At 42.3% G+C, this 17,652-nt stretch overlaps 1 protein-coding gene across 3 annotated transcripts in view; it reads left to right on the forward strand.

The window, feature by feature from the left end:
- The window catches only part of SEMA4D (semaphorin 4D), a 152,294-nt gene that overhangs the window by 106,098 nt on the left and 28,544 nt on the right, over window positions 1-17,652 (forward strand). For all 3 annotated transcript variants that reach the window (XM_077469943.1, XM_077469952.1, XM_077469934.1), the window contains exons 10-13: window positions 8,642-8,817; window positions 14,426-14,582; window positions 15,167-15,389; window positions 16,324-16,439. In XM_077469943.1, coding sequence (XP_077326069.1) covers window positions 8,642-8,817; window positions 14,426-14,582; window positions 15,167-15,389; window positions 16,324-16,439 — 672 coding nt within the window. The remainder of the gene's footprint in view (window positions 1-8,641; window positions 8,818-14,425; window positions 14,583-15,166; window positions 15,390-16,323; window positions 16,440-17,652) is intronic.

Consider the following 17,652-nt stretch of genomic DNA (forward strand, 5'->3'; position numbering starts at 1 on the left):
CCAATAAGCTGTAGACATGGGGATTCCACACCCTGCAGCTGACTTATACAAAGGAGTGAGGATGCTCATGACATCATTGGCCTAACATGGCAGCTCATCAGACCAGGAATGACAGCTGACTTCCGGGTTTGGCTCCAGTCTGAGCAAAGGCAAATTCATCCCTACTAAAGTATGGGACTGGTTGTTCATAAGCCTAAGAGACAAGTATGGTTTGTGATAGATGCCCTTTACCTGGGACTAGTTTATTTCCATGGAGCACATATTTACCATTATTGCATTGTTAGCTTACATTTTTCAGAGTGTTCTGGTGGGGGTGCAGTCCCCCTGTGAGAAAACAGCTTAATGGGGGAGTTCGCTTTTTACTCATTTCAGATAGTTAGTACACCAGCTCCAACCAGAGCTGGGTTGAAAGAAAAATAACTTTCAATGTGTACCAGGCAAAAAGCTACTGGGATCCCTCCAAGGATTACATGCTTTGACTGCCTTTGGAAGTATTGTTTGCATGGGGATATGCCCACCCATATGACAGCAGTAGGGTGTTGCTATGGGCTTCTCGGGCTGTTGACATTTTTAAAGGGGACTTTAGCGACACATTTAGGTAAGCAGGATAATGTGCCTGCTAACCATCTGTGTCATTACCTTGCTTTACAGCATGATGTTACAGGTTTATTTAATTGTAGAACAAAAAGTAATTTTGTAGTTTGAATTCTATTGATGTTTAGAATTTGAGGATCTACTAAAACAAATTCTCACATAAAAGGTTCTGTTAATTAAATATTCTATCGTACTTCTGAAAACTATTATAGTAGAATGAGGGTGCATTTTTTCCATATACCAAATGCCATATTTAATAATATTTATACAGCACTTTGACCCAATTTTTTTTTTTTGTTCAGTGTAGAGCAGTTGTCTCCAAACTGTGGCCCAGGGGTTATATGGGGCCCTTTGCTTGCCTTTATCAGGCCCTTGGGACACTATTCCTCCCACTGATACACTATTGCTTCTACACCAACAATGGGGCATTAATTCCTGTCATAGATAACTAAAATAGGGCACTAATACAACCACTGACCCCAACAATGGGACACTATTATTCCCACTAACTCCAATGATGGAATACTACAAACAACAAAGGAAAAGACGCACACCATGGTAACTAACTAACTAAAATAGGGCACTAATACAACCACTGACCCCAACAATGGAATACTATTCCTCCCACTGGCACCAACTTCAGGACCCTGTTTTTCCCACTGATGCCAATAATGGTGCACTAATTATTACCCTTATACCAACAATGCAGCTCTAGTTCCTCCCATTGACACCAATGATGGGGGCACTATTCCTTCCCCTGATACCCACAATGGTGCACTATTCCTCGCAATGACCCCAATTATGGGGCACCATTTCTTCCCCTAATACCAACAATGGGGCAATATTACAGATGCCAATGATGGGGTATTCTTTACTCCCGTTGGTGCCGGGGCATTTTCTACTCACACTGGCCACAGTTGGGGCCCCCATCAAAGTCTGAAGGACAGTAAACTGGCCCTTTTTTCAGAAAGTTTGCAGACCCCTAATGTAGAGGTCTGTATCATTATAATCTTGAAAAAGTACAATTTAAAAAGAAAGGTGTAGATATTCACATTGTTATCCTAATGTAACCAGTGATCATCAGGTTGGGTGTCTGTTGATGATTTACTTCATCAAGGTTAGAGTTATCAACTAAGCAAAAATGATTATACTGCTACACATGTCTCTGACACCCCATAAACATTAATTTGCAATTTAGGAATCGGGCTATGTTGAAAATGTATTTGAGCACCCCTTGGCATATTTTCTGTAAGTGTTATGGGATGCCTTTGACAGGCTGTGTTTTGTCTTAACTGGTGATGACAGGTGGAAATTCATACTAAGCTGTCATCACTCACACTAAAAAATGAGCCCAGCTGCCGACTTCTATCATGTGCTGCTAGAAGGGCTGCAGTGCTTTGTCAGTGACGACATCCATTGTGTACAGTGTTGTATTTTATGGGTCTCCCGGAGCCTCTTCAACAATTGTTAGAAGGCTGAGATCTTGCCTTAATTACAGTGATTAAATTCACATTGCATCACTCCACCCGTGGCAGTATTCTGAGAAATGTTAATGGCTGTTATTAACAGGGATTCAGGAATGCTCAAAGTAGCAAAATATATTTACTTTGTGTCTTCTGCATATACTGTATAATGCTTACAAAGCTAGCATTGCTTGTTATGGGCAAGAGGTTTCTAGCTGTAGAATAGAATTGTGTCATTTTCATTATAATATAATATCTGAAGTTAAAAAATCTTTTTGCAAAATTAGATTTGACACTATGGTAACGCCACGTAAATAATGTATATGTCCCTGACCTGATGACCATAAAAAGGGAAAGGAATTGGTAGGCTTCCCAATGTATTGATGGGATAAATCTGGCTTGACATGGCTTAAATTGTGACTGATTCCTCTCTTTTTGAGTGGAATAACTTAGAACAGGTATGCAAATCGGGAATGTTGACTTTACTGTGACTCTCCTGTTACAAGTTTTAAATCCGCTTCTTAAAGAGGAAGTAAACCCTGGTGAGGTATTTCTTCCTTCCTTCTTCCCTGCAAAGTAAAGGCATAATGTACTAGTATACATCGCATACCTGCAAACGAAGCCTGCGTCGTCCCCGCTGCAGGCCACATCCACCTTCGCCCATCTTGCTTCCAGGGCTGTGATTTCCAGCTCTGTGACTGGCTGGTGCCTCGTGACGTCACTCCTGCGCGAATGCGTGCAGGAGCCGCCGGTCATGGCACACACAGCTGTTCCTTCAGAGTGCTTGCGCCGATTACTTTATTGGCACAGTAACTTAACGGCTCATGTTTAGGAGATATTTACAGTATATATAGGTAAGCCTATAATGAGGCTTACCTATAGGTACAACTTCCCCATGGAGGTTTACAACCTCTTTTAAGGATTGAATCCAGAACAGCCAGGCAACTAGAGTTTTTAGGAGTTCAGGAATGGTATCCTTCGTATTAATATCAGTACAGGTTTATTATAAAGTCTGGACTGCTGTGTGTGACTCTGCAAAGAATATTTTCCGCACTTTAAATCCTTCTGTAAATGCTGCAGCCTTTCCTTATATTCCTATAGTACAGTAAGTACAGACCACCCGGATGCATCATAATGCTGTTAAAGACCAGGAATAGTAGTGACATAGCAGCCTGAAGGTGGACCACAGTGGGGGACCAGGCATCTGACACACCCAGAAACATATTAAATGCTGAAGATTCTTTGGCTGCCATAGCTCTCTTTATGAGGGCAAAGGTCAGCGTCGCAGCCTGCCAGACTGGAAAGTATTCATTGTCTTCTTTTTTTGCAAGGTGCTTTTTTAATTATTTATTTTTTGTTTTCTGGAGACATAGGGGTTGATTTACTAAAGGCAAAAAGGCTGTTCATTTTGAAAACAAATGTTCTTTTAGCTTGGTGAATAAGGTGAAGCTCTGCTGACTTCCATCATCAGATTATGTACAGGCAAAAAAAAAAGTTTTTCCTTTTTGAAATTGGGTATTGTTTGCAATGTGAATTTTCACTAAGCTCAGACTATTTGCCTTTAGTAAATTAAACCCATGTGTCTTTATTAGGAAAAAAAAAAGTTTTGGGTAGAGTTTAGTTTAAGGCTCCATGCACACTGAAGCTGATAAACTGCAGTTTATTGGCGTTTGGGCGTTTTTTGTAAAAGCCCATAAACTCCACTCTGTTAGCCTATGTGTCCATGCACACATGGACGTTTTTCAGCTTTAATGAGCAGTGGAGTTTATGGGCTTTTTTCTGAACGCCAGAAATTCGCGTTCAAAGTGCCGTTTTTCAGCGGCAAAAAACGACAAACGCTCATTAACGCTCATTAACGCTCATTAACGCTCGTTCATTAGTGTTCGGCATTCTATTTTTCAATGCATTGTGGGATTTTTGGAGTGTCCTCTGTGTATTTTTATAAAAAACGCCCATTAACGCTAACGCTGTAAAACGCTCATTAACGCTCATTAACGCTAGTATAAAACGCTGTTAAAAGCAGGTTTTTCAACCAGCGTTTTCTGCCAGCAATCTGGCGTCCAGAAATAGCTTTTTTGAGCTTCAGTGTGCATGGAGCCTTAGAATGATCATTACACATTATAAAACTGCCCAATTTCAACACTTTGGTTTCAGGTGGATGATTGGGAAATCACAGAGTGATTTATTTTGCATCATTTCTTGCTGCACCCGGTAGAATGACATGTTGGCTCACTTGTCTTTTTTGTGTTGGAAACACCTGCATCAGTTTCTGTTTCAGAGTGAAATGGAAACAAGCACATGTCTGTCCCTAATTATCAGAAATAGTGGTGTGACCTGTCATTTGGGATGGGAGCCATCAGAAGACTGCTCACATCCCCCTCTCTAACCATGCAGGGATTACACTACACAAACAAAGCCTGAAGCTTTAAAATAAAGTAGTAGTAAACGCTGTTACACCACTTGTACCTACAGGTATGCCTATAATAAGGCTTAGCTGTAGCTACTGTGAATATCTCCTAAACTTGCACAGTGCATACAGCCAATGACATCATTAGCGTATTCTCCCTGAAGGTCTGGCTTATGGCACCAGACCTTAAGAGCATGTGCTGGGAACGGTGGCACTCGTCACCAGAGCTCGCAAACCCAAAATAAACATCGGGGGAAGATGTCAGCCATCTTGATGCATACTAGCACATTATGCCATTGTCTTACAGGTGTTTTTTTTTTATTGTTCATTCTTTAGCGGTTTACAACCGCTTTAACAAACATCTTCCTCCCTCCCACTCTAAGCTGATGGACAGATTGGAGCATATCTGTTTTCTGTGCTGCCTATCAGACACAGCAGAACATAAAATGGATTGCTCTTAATTAACAAAGGGGCTTGTGCCCCTTTTATTTATTAGGAGCCACGTCTACTCCATTTGTAATGTTTAGAAGAGGGATGCAAGCCCTTTGCTTGTATCACTCCTGTGTCCTCCCCGTATGATCTGCTGAAATGGATTGGAGAAGACTGGAAAGCAAGCTTGGGTAGCATTCTACCAAAAGCTAATCAATAGGCTTGTTCCTTTTTATGTTGTGGTGCCCCAGAAAGCAACACTGGTATATACAACCTAGATAAACATTATGTACATATATAGGATAGAAGATTTTTGATTGTATATTCAGTATTCTTGCATGCTGTGTTAAGAATTTTGAACCCCCCTGTACTTTATAAAATCGGGATTTAATGTCATTTTCACAAATCCAGCCATTGGTATATCTGAACACCTTGTTTTATTTCTTTCCAGATATGATAAAATCTTAGGGCATGTTTATAAAGTGGTGAATGTCACATTCACTGCAAGTGAACTTTTCCTGTACATGTGCATTAAATGTCTCTAGTGACTGACACATTCATCACCTTCTGCCCCTTTCAGTAAAGTGAAATCCAGGGCTTTTTTTCAGCTGGAACGTGAGGGAACGCAGTTCCGGCACCTCCAGCACTGGATGTATATAATGGCAAGAGGTACTAGGGTGTGCTGGAGGGTCTATTGATGCTGGGAGATCTATTGTTGCTGGGGTTGATACTGTTGCTTGGGGGTATATTGTGTGGGTTCTATTGTTCTTGGGGGGATCTATTGTTGCTGGCTGCAGGGGGTCCTTTTTACTGCCTTTCTTGTTATCATTAACAAATTCCATATACATACCGTAACACCACAAAATTATACTTTGTTCTGTATTCTCTAAAAGGGGCAGTATTGGGCAGTAATTAGGGGGGTGAAACCAATCGACAGTGCTCAGAGACGCCTAGGGGACAGAGAGACACGGGTAACTTAAAAGGGAAAGTACGTACACCTTTTCACTGAGAAAAAAAGCCCTGGGGAAATCTAATGTGTAATCTCTTTAGATATCGATTTGATTTGATCTAAGGTTCTTGTTCTTCACAGTTGGTTAGAAGCAGATCATTTAAGCACGTTGCTGCTCTTTGGTTAAAATCTTTCATTTAAAATGCTGGGGCTCTAAAAGTGCTGAACCTAATCTTTGGGGTTTCCAAGGCAACCTGAAGCCCTTGGAGACATCAGCTTGAGACAACATGTGCAGACTTTAATTATCTCCTGACTAAGCCTTTTGAGTTTGGAAGAAAAGTGCAGAGTGCACTGTTTAAATACTAATATTTTATTTATATGTGTACCAGGTTTACCTTAAGACGGGCATAACAATTAAAGGGCCATGCTATATAGTGGGGATATGCAATTAGCGGACCTCCAGCTGTTGCAGAACTACAAGTCCCATCATGCCTCTGCCTCTGGGTGCCATGCTTGTGGCTGTCGGAGTCTTGCTATGCCTCATGGGACTTGTAGTTCTACAAGAGCTGGAGGTCCGCTAATTGCATATCCCTGCTATATAGCCTTACATACAGCACCTTGACTTTATGAACTGGGCTCAGGCCAGGCACCTATCATCTGCTTGGACATTCCAGTCCGTATTGTTGAAGCCTCTCCTGAGGTCTGCCACTTTGTTCACAAAGCTGAAAGGAAAATATTTTGAATGGGAACTGATTATATAAGCAGGACTTTTAACACAATGATGGGAGTTTTATATAGATGAATAGGTGAGTGAATATTAGTAGTCGTATTTTAAAGGAGTTATATCTCGCAAACAATTTGCACAGCGCTTTACAATATAAAGAGGGGCAGTACAAATTCAATACAAAAGGAATAGGAGGGCCCTGCTCATGGAGCTTACTATAGTGGTAAAAAGCACTTTTATATGTATGATAGATACATTTTGTATAGTATATTTGTACATTTTTTTTCATGAGTAATGATTAACATTTTAACATTATATTACATGTGAAAATTTAATATGCAACACTGAAGCACCAACTGTATGTTAGGTTAAAGTTCTACTAAGTTACTCGTCTACTATGCCATAAATAGTCTGATTGATCTCATGCGGTTCAGCTGCTTTGCACCTCCTTGGTGTCTCTAGGCTGTATGAAACTGTGCAGGTCCTCATAGTGAAAGTAAGCAGAAAGCTAGAAATGGCGAAAGGTATTGTTTTACATTTATCTAAATTTCTTGACTAGTCTAGCAACTAGATATATGATTATTTCATTCTTCCATATTTCCGTTTTGAAAATCTGGACTAAGCAGAGTAGGAAATATGTTCACTGCATATGCATCCTGGAGAAAATTATTGATCTTGGTATTAAGAGCAACTCCAACTTAGTCCAATATGTACTAAAACTATACAACTTGTATCTATTTAGCTGATTTAAAGGATAGGTTCACCTCTGGGAACATGTTGAATGGTCCCTCCCCATTCTTTTGGTTAAAGTTGTAACGCGTTTCTGATCCTGCAGCCGCTCAACGATCCCCACACTCTTTGTGACAGCAATAGGGGGAGAAGTTCCCTGTACTAGCTATCGCTTTTTGAAAGTGGCATGCCTGTGAGGGGCTCCCCCCACATGGCCGCATCATTTATACACAGAGCTTTGTGTATGAATGAACTAAAAGTCCCGACATCGTTTGTGGCTGTCCCCTTTTTAGTTTTCGATGAACTACCATGGCGTTGTGGTAGATCATTGACTCTTCATGTCAGAATGTATCGGATTTCTCGTATGAGGAAGCAGATGAACTGACAGGTCTGCAGGAGACCTGCATCGCATCAGTGATCTGCTGATCGCTGGTGCAATGCTTTACAGGCTCCTGCAACGAAAAAAGTAATTTACACAGGACGTTCATTTTATGCTCCTGACTGCTTTTGTAGCTAAAATTGTTTCACAGATTAAGCACTGCCCTCTCTCTGTCCACAGCAGCTGAAATAACACATCATATTAAACGTGAAGAAACAAAAAGGAAAAAAAAAAAAAATCAGCTGAAAGACTAAATGATCCCCAAGTAAAACAATAAATAAAATGCACTTTTTTTTTGCAGGTAAAAAAAAAACATTTGCATTTTATTTATTTTTGTACTCCTACTTTTTAACTTGGGGATCATCTAGTTTTTAAGCTGATTTTTTTTTCCCAATAGAACTTTAAGTTGTTTGTTCATGTTTAGATGTGTTATTTCAGCTGCTGTGGGCAGAGAGATAAAGAGAGGGCAGTGCTTAATCTGTGAAACGATTTTAGCTACAAAAGCAGTCAGGAGCACATCATGAATGCCACCGTGTAAATCAGAAGGCACTTACCAAAGTCAAAACTTTGACTTTCTGACAGGTGATCTCTCCCATTTCCCCAAGCAAGTGGAGTGGAAGCTAGGCTCCCGCCCTTGCCGGGAAACTGCAGGATCATTCAGAAAGTGCAGCACATCTCCCGCATGCGCAATGAGGAACCAACTGTGTGCCAGAAGGATGTCACAGCCAGCTTTCCACACTCAAGTTGGCGGCGCTGGGGACCCGAAGACCAGCCCGGGTGATGAGTGTGCTTGATCATTGGGCTGCTAAGTATCTGTTTGTTAAAAGTCAGCAGCTACAGTATTTGTAACTGCTGACTTTTATGTTTTTCTACTAACAACTGGAGTTCCTCTTTAACATGCAGACTACTTCTTATGTGATTTCATATTATACAATGTAAATCATGTATTACTTTATTGTATTTCCAGGGTGACCAAGGTGGTCTCAGAACACTGCAAAAAAAATGGACAACCTTTCTTAAAGCCAGACTAATATGTCACTCACCGGAGAATAATATGATTTTCAATGTCATCAATGATGTTTTTATCCTGAAATCGCCAGATTTGCAAGAACCAGTCATCTATGGAGTATTTACATCTCATTTGTAAGTAAGGCTTTCATATCTGTAAATGTTATAAGATCGCTAAACATATCTGTGCTTTAAAGAAAAACTCCACTTTTGCTGGAAATATAACATATATAAGTGCTACATAGACCATGTGGTCTAATGCACTGTGTATCAATAAAATTGCCATGTGTTTTCCCAAAAATATTTTTTTACTTTTTTTCATACTTGGTTGCATCCCAGTGCTGCTCATCTTCTCACACCCTTTTCAGCCTGTCTATAAGCATTCACTTCAGCATCTGTTGCACATCTGTACTCTAGATACAGTGGAATAACGTCCTTTCAGGATGTCTCAAACTTACAAGCTGGCCTCAATGCACTGTTTAATTTGGCGATTATTTGCAAATGAGGTTTAATGTTGATAAATGTAAAGTTATGCACTTAGGGGCTAAGAATATGCATGCATCATACATGCTAGGGGGAGTACAACTGGGGGAATCCATAGTGGAGAAGGATCTGGGTGTTCTGGTGGATCATGGCTTAATCATAGCATGCAATGCCAAGCTGCAGTTTCCAAAACAAGCAAATTCCTTTCTTGTATTAAGTTAGAAACTGCAGAGAGAGATATCATTTTGGCTCTGTATAAATTATTAGTAAGGCCGCGTACACACGGGCGGACTGTTCGCCCAACCTTGTCCGCTGAACAGTGTTTGGGCGGACAGTCCGCTCGTGTGTGGGCTTTCAGCGGACAGTTTCAGCGGACAGTTTGACGGACAAAGTCTTTCGGAAATTCCGAAAAACTGTCCGCTGAAACTGTGTTTGAGCGAACAGTCCGCCCGTGTGTAGGCTACTTTCGAAATGAGCAAACTGTTCCCGCTCGGAGGGAAGTCTGCTCATTTCGAGCGCGTGTGCAGGTAGGCGGGGCCCGCGACGGAGACGTCGCGGGCTCCGCCGCCTGGAATGGGCTTAAAGGGGAACCCCAACGCCAAAAAAAATCGGCGTGGGGGTTCCCCCAAAGTCCACAACAGACCCTTGTCCGAGCATGCTACCCGGCCGGCCAGGAAAGGGGGGCGAGCGAGCGCGCCCCCCCTCCTGAGCCGTACCAGGCCGCGTGCCCTCAACATGGGGGGGTGCCTTGGGGAAGGGGGTGCCGCGCGGCCCCCCCACCCCAAAGCACCTTGTCCCCATGTTGATGAGGACAAGGGCCTCTTCCCGACAACCCTGGCCATTGGTTGTCAGGGTCTGCGGGCGGGGGGCTTATCGGAATCCGGGAGCCCCCTTTAAGAAGGGGGCCCCCGGATACCGGCCCCCCACCCTATGTGAATGAGTATGGGGTACAATGTACCCCTACCCATTCACCTGTGAAATAAAGTACAAAAAAAAACACAACACAGAGAAAAAATATTTTATTGCACAGCTCCGGGGGTCTTCCGTCTTCGGGGGTCTTCTCGCCGGACTCCTCCGCTATCTTCGTGTAGCTCTTTTACTAGCGGAGGAGCCCGGCTTTCTTCCTCCCCGCCGCCGGCCTCTTCTCCCGACTTCGGGGGTCTAGTCCCCCTCTTCGGTTCTTCTGCCGGGCCACCGCGCCTTCTTATAGCTCTTTTACAGGCGGTGGCCCGGTCTTCTGTCGCCGCTGCCTTCCGTTCTTCTGTCGCCACCTTCGGTTCTTCTGCCGGGCCACCGCGCCTTCTTGTAGCTCTTTTACAGGCGGTGGCCCGGTCTTCTGTCGCCGCTGTCGCCGTCGCCGCCTTCCGTTCTTGTTCTTCTTCTTGTTCTTCTTCTTCTTCCCCAGGAGATGTTGACACGTCGCTCTCTCCGGCCGGAATGCCAGAGCCGCGCTGTGCGGTCACTTATATAGTGACAATGGGGTATATATGGGTCACATGGTATATGTCACATGGGTTGGTCACATGGTGACCCCGCCCCCTTACGATGTCATAGTCCCCATGTGACATCAACCCATGTGACCAACCCATGTGACATATACCATGTGACACCGCCCCATTGTCACTATATAAGTGACCGCACAGCGCGGCTCTGGCATTCCGGCCGGAGAGAGCGACGTGTCAACATCTCCTGGGGAAGAAGAAGAAGAACAAGAAGAAGAACAAGAACGGAAGGCGGCGACGGCGACAGAAGACCGGGCCACCGCCTGTAAAAGAGCTACAAGAAGGCGCGGTGGCCCGGCAGAAGAACCGAAGGCGGCGACAGAAGACCGGAAGGCAGCGGCGACAGAAGACCGGGCCACCACCTGTAAAAGAGCTATAAGAAGGCGCGGTGGCCCGGCAGAAGAACCGAAGAGGGGGACTAGACCCCCGAAGTCGGGAGAAGAGGCCGGCGGCGGGGAGGAAGAAAGCCGGGCTCCTCCGCTAGTAAAAGAGCTACACGAAGATAGCGGAGGAGTCCGGCGAGAAGACCCCCGAAGACGGAAGACCCCCGGAGCTGTGCAATAAAATATTTTTTCTCTGTGTTGTGTTTTTTTTTGTACTTTATTTCACAGGTGAATGGGTAGGGGTACATTGTACCCCATACTCATTCACATAGGGTGGGGGGCCGGTATCCGGGGGCCCCCTTCTTAAAGGGGGCTCCCGGATTCCGATAAGCCCCCCGCCCGCAGACCCCGACAACCAACGGCCAGGGTTGTCGGGAAGAGGCCCTTGTCCTCATCAACATGGGGACAAGGTGCTTTGGGGTGGGGGGGCCGCGCGGCCCCCCCCTTCCCCAAGGCACCCCCCCATGTTGAGGGCACGCGGCCTGGTACGGCTCAGGAGGGGGGGCGCGCTCGCTCGCCCCCCTTTCCTGGCCGGCCGGGTAGCGTGCTCGGACAAGGGTCTGTTGTGGACTTTGGGGGAACCCCCACGCCGATTTTTTCCGGCGTTGGGGTTCCCCTTTAAGCCCATTCCAGGCGGCGGAGCCCGCGACGTCTCCTTCGCGGGCCCCGCCTACCTGTACACGCGCTCGAAATGGGCGGATTTGCCTCCGCCTTACGTGGGCGAGTCCGTTCATTTCAAAAGTTGAGCGAACTGTTTGTCAAACAGTTCGCTGAAACAGTCCGCTCAAAAAGTGCCGTGTGTGGCCATGTCCGTCCATGCTAATTTTGAGCGGACTGTTTGCCGAAACTGTTTGACAAACAAAGTTGGGCGAACAGTCCGCCCGTGTGTACGCGGCCTTAGACCTCATTTGGAATATTCAGTTGAGTTTTGGGCACCAGTTTACAAAAAGGATATCAGGGAACTGGAAAAAGGGCGGAGAAGGGGAACCGAACTGATAAGAGGCATGGAGGAGCTCAGCTATGAGGAAAGATTAGAGAAATTGAATTTATTCTCTCTTAAGAAGAGGAGATCGGGGGGAGATATGATCAACATGAATGCATACATTAGTGGTCCATATAGTGAACTTGGTGTTAAGTTATTCATGTTAAGGGCATCACAGAGGACAATAGGGCACTCGCTCTACATCTGGAGGAAAAGAGATTTAACATCCAAGTACAGAAAGGTTTTTTTTACAGTAAGAGCTTTGAAAATGTGGAATAGATTTTCTCAAGAGCTGGTTCTGGCCAACTCAGTAAAAAAAAAAAAAAAAAAAAAAAAAATGCCTGGGTTATTTCCAAAATGTACTAAATATAATCGGATGCTAATGTTTATAGGTAAAGTTGATCCAGGGAATATCCTATTGCCTCTTTGGGGATCAGAAAGCAATTTTGTTCCCCCACTGGAGTAACTTGAATCATGGTTTATTGGGAGTTTTTTTTTTCTTATGTCCTCCCCGGGATGAACTGTGGGTATAGTATATGAAGTTATTACTAAATAAAAAAAAATGCGCCAACCCTACGTAAATGCGTGTGACAGCTGCCCCTTTAAGTGTGAATCACACTGATAAATCGTAAAAAAATATATAAAGTAGGCACTAATTAAACCATATGCATCCTAAAATTGACATGTGCTAAATAATAAAGATTACGTCCACTATAATAAGCACTATTGTGTAATGCCAAAAACAACAAAAAATGCACAATAAAATCGCACAAAAGTCACACAAAAAAAATCCACGAAGATGCTGTGGAAAAAACCTTCTCATAGGTGTGCCCAGCCTATAGATTTAGGGTGTGCACTCCAAAGCTCAAACATACGTATGTGTAAATATATACAGGGCAGTAGGACAGACGTTGGTGTCAGTAATTTTATTTTTTTTATTACTTTTTTACAATCTTTTTTTATTATTATTATTATTATTATTATTATTTTTCTGAGCCCCACTGGGGGGCTTTGGTGAAATATCAGGAGTCTAAACAGACCTGATGTTTCACTTTGGAGAAAAAGAAAGGGACTGAGGACAGTGATTCCCCAGTCCATTTCTCTGCAGCCAAGCAGCAGGGGCAATCTGTGCAGCACAGGGTGATTAGGTTGTGCCCAGGCACACATGGCACACCCTGTGCACATGCCTATGAACCTTCTGTTCTATCAGTGATAACTTAGTGCAGATATATATTAAAAAAATGTAATAATGTGATCACCATTGTGCAATGCCAAAAACAAAAAACACAAAAAATGCACACAAAAAAATTGCACAAAAAATTCCACAAAGTGGAAATGCTGTGAAAAAATCCCAAATATTAATAGCAGTGTTCTATCAGTGATAACTTCATGCATACACATATCAAAGATGAAAAATGCTGTAAAAATATGCAGGTTGAAGTCCTTATTCAACTGTGACCATTTCCAAGTCCTTGCACTTTAATTGAAGGATTCCAATCCTCTGTGCATCTTTATATGATTCCAAGAAAAGACGTGCTCCACCACCAATAATGCAAATGCCCACTCACCAGAGCCCAAAGGGCCACTGGACCACAAAGTGTTGTGTAATGATAATATTACAGTCTACCAGCATGGAGTTCCAAGTTTTCTCCTTTCCAGCTCACAGACGCTCCTTCTCAGCAGAATATACACCAATCACCCAAAGACTAGCTAAACACGGTGATTGTGCAACACAGATTTATTTTAAAATGTTCCCTTTTAAAACTAATCCCCAAATAAATGCGCATACATGTCGGGGTGCCCAGACCGGCACCAGCTCGACCAGCATAAACATTTTAGTTCAAAAGATAATATCTAACACACTGCTGTTAAAATGGTATAGACAAAGGCGTCGTCTGTCTCACCAGATTCCGGCGTGTGTCTCACTGCTCAAACGGACGTGACGTCAAATGCGGTCCACGGGAATAACTACAGCAATCCAACCTCCTATGCATTTCGCTGTATAGCTTCCTGATGCATTTTTTTTTTTTGTTTTTGATATTGCACAGTGATTATTATTGCAGTGGGTGTAATCTTTATTATTTAGCACATGTCAATTTTAGGATGCATGTAGTTTAATTAGCGCCTACTTTATATTTTTTGTACTATAGTATATGCAAGGTTTTCGATTTGTGAGTGTTTTTTTTTTTCTCTGCGGTTGGACTGCGGATTTTAAAATATTTTAAGCAACTGTTGAAATCATATTAACATTTTAAAGGCTATATGAGATGTTAAGCTGGCCATACATTGTTTTGAAATTCGGCCAGTTTAGCAGTAACCGGCTGACTTTCGATCCACATATGGTCGTTCCCCTTTATGACTATAATAACTTAAATGCATTCCTTACTTTACAGAAACAATGTTGGCATGTCAGCGGTGTGTGCATACGAAGCCTCTGTTGTGGAAGAAGTGTTTTCAAGGGGAAAATACATGCAGAGTGCCACTGTGGAACAGGCACATACTAAATGGGTCCAGTTCAATGGAGAGGTGCCAAAGCCTCGCCCAGGAGCTGTAAGTTTGTAGATATATTTTTTTCCTTTTGCAACGTTGTGTGTGTGAGATATATATTATACCTAGTAAATGACTTGCTTTGGGTAATACACAGAAATTAGAAAATTCTCCTAAGTGAGTTGTACCTTTTTTATTTGCACCAATCTCTTCTCTACATCCTCCTAAAACACACAGATCAAATGTTATTTCCTAGCAATAAAAGGTAGGGGAAGGGATCTGACATTAAACACTGCACAGCTAGAGCACAGAGAAGCCTGAGTGGGGGGGAAAGGACACCCCCTACACAAAATATTTGGGAAATATAGGGCCGAGGCTGAGAGTCAGCTCCTGTGTGCTGGAGATGGGGATTGCCATCACAATGGATGCTGTTAAGTTAGGTTGGATTATAATCCGTGACCCATGAAGATAGAAGAGGGAAGAGACAGAAGAAGGTGCAAACTTCTCACTGCTGACGTCCTTGCATCTAAGTGTTTTTGATGGATCTGTAGTCCTTTGTTTCCAAATCATGTTCGTTAAGTACATAAGTTTGCAGAACAGCATGCCGTTTATTCTAAAGAACTTTTTTTTTTAAACTTGTAATTTAGTGCATCAATAATGAGGCTAAAGCCATGAACTACACCAGCTCATTGAACCTGCCGGACAAGACATTACAGTTTGTTAAAGATCACCCTCTAATGGATGAGTCGGTCACCCCCATAGGAAAAAAGCCTAAACTAGTGCTTCAGAATGTGACATACACTCAGATTGTCGTGGATCAGGTGAAAGCACTGGATAACAATATCTACAATGTCATGTTTTTAAGTACAGGTGAGAGTAAAGTCTTAGCACTGCACAAGTGCATATTGCCTACCTTTCTTGTCAGTACCATACCATTTTCTAAAGGGAAACCCAGTAAACATTTCTCTTCTTTTTACATTTTTCATTTTCTATATGGGAAAACTGTGATGTGAATTAGTTATTTTAAGAACAACAATTCTATAGAATTTGTGATGTGCATTACCTGTAAGGCTTCCTCTGTTCAAATCTGTGGCCCACACACATTCCAGTAAAGAATAGTACAAAATTCAGCAAACACCCCCTTAAACTGTTTTCTTGAAACTCCTGCAGAACCAAAAGATATGATCCTGTAAATATATTCCTAGAAATGATAGAAAATTGTTATCACACACAATCTACTGCTACACAACTGTGCAGTGTTTATAAATATGACACAGAGCCAAAACGCAAATGCTATGTACAAAAATACCTATCAAATTAAGATATGTTAATCCATAAATATGCAATATACGCTTCTGCTATTTAGTAATACAATAAAAACATGCAATAATAGTTTACCTTTTATTCTAAAACCTCTAATTGGTACCTTGCATGTAGTTTTATATATATCTGCAGATCCAAATGTGAGCATGTGTTATATGTGGGTACATTTGTTCGCATTACTTGTATTATATCTTCTGTAATCAGATATGCCCTCTATGTGACAGTTTGTATGGGCTGTCTTTGGGGATCCTTAGACTTAATGCATGCAGGACTTTTTGCAAACTCTCCTAGAAGCCTTTCCTCCTGGCAGCAGCGTTTTGCCACTTATCAAGCTTGTGGGCGTTAATTCATTGGCCAGAATAATTATTTATTCTGGCCATTGAACTTAATTAACGCTTGTTTACATTAGTCGAGTGTTTTTTCTCCTACTGGCATTTTGTGCAAGTTTTTTTAATATTTGTTTTTGTTTTTCCCTCCTTAGATAAAGGTATGCTGCACAAAGCAGTAAGTCATGACACTGAAATGCATATTATTGAGGAGATAGCGTTGTTTTCTGATCACCAAGCAGTCCAGACATTACTGCTTTCCAATAAGCAGGTAAACCTCTTGTTTTGAGTTGCAAAAATTTAAAGTAACTGTTGTCAATATGCATTTCTATGAGTTTTTGAGGATAACGCTCATGTAACGATTTAGTCACCTGTATTTTTTGCATATATATATATATATATATATATACACACACTAACAGCTTACTTTTACTAAAACACCCTGCTAAACTGCACTCCCAGTACAGTCAGCAGAGAGCTAATGGACTTTCAGTCACCAGAAAAGACTTTTTACAGAATGGATGACTGAACATGAATGCAGCTTGTCCTCTTTATAATGGACTCCCACTAGGTAAAATGTCCTTGGGCTTGCACATTCCACTTAACTCTTTCTTCGCCATGGTGTGAGTTAAGCATAGCAGCAGCAGTGATCTGACTGAAATAACCGAAATGCCAAACGGGATTGAGTAGTCCAAGGAAAACCTTTCATCATAGAGCAAAGCTAACCTATAAGGACTATTGCACTGCTATTTTATTTCTTCATATGCAATGCTCGCTGTGCACACAACAACCATACTGCTTGTCACAGGTGCCAGCAGCAGTTTATTTTCCATCATCAGCGACTGTATTTCCCTTCATTCCACCAATTGGCAGGACAAGTGAACTTGCAGTGGAAAATATCTATGCTTGAAAGCATAGGCTTTCTGAATGCATTTTCCATCACGAGTTATGATTTCACAGTTTCTTTAATAATTGTTCTTAATCAGTTTGACATTGCTTTTGGTGCCAGTTAATGCACAGTATCTGTTTATTTACCATATATTGTAGTGTCTAGCCACTTGCTGAACTTGCCCTGTATTACTGCTACAGTGCGGCCCCACTGCACAGAATCGCATATATATATATATATATATATATATAATGTGTATGTATGTGTGTGTATATATATATATATATATGTGTGTGTGTGTGTGTGTGTGTGTGTGTAAAACAATATAGGTGTGACAGTGCTGTAAAAGTGAAATAAACAATTATGGTGATAAACACTGATATTGCAATAATATGAAGAAAATCCAAAAGCATAAACTGAATGAATCCACGTTGTGTAAAAAAAAAACAAAATGAAAAAACAAAAAAAAAAAAAAAAAACAAGCTTGCGTGACATCTTCAGACAACCTCCATGAACAGAGTGCTCCCACCACCTCATGCAATGCTCGCTCACCTCCTTTAAACGACCCTGCAAGGGTCAAACACGCCTTTCCCCC

The sequence above is a fragment of the Lithobates pipiens genome, unplaced genomic scaffold (genome assembly GCF_037356315.1).
Source record: "Lithobates pipiens isolate NorthernLeopardFrog02 unplaced genomic scaffold, aLitPip1_a1.2 Scaffold_11, whole genome shotgun sequence".
NCBI lineage: Eukaryota > Metazoa > Chordata > Amphibia > Anura > Ranidae > Lithobates > Lithobates pipiens.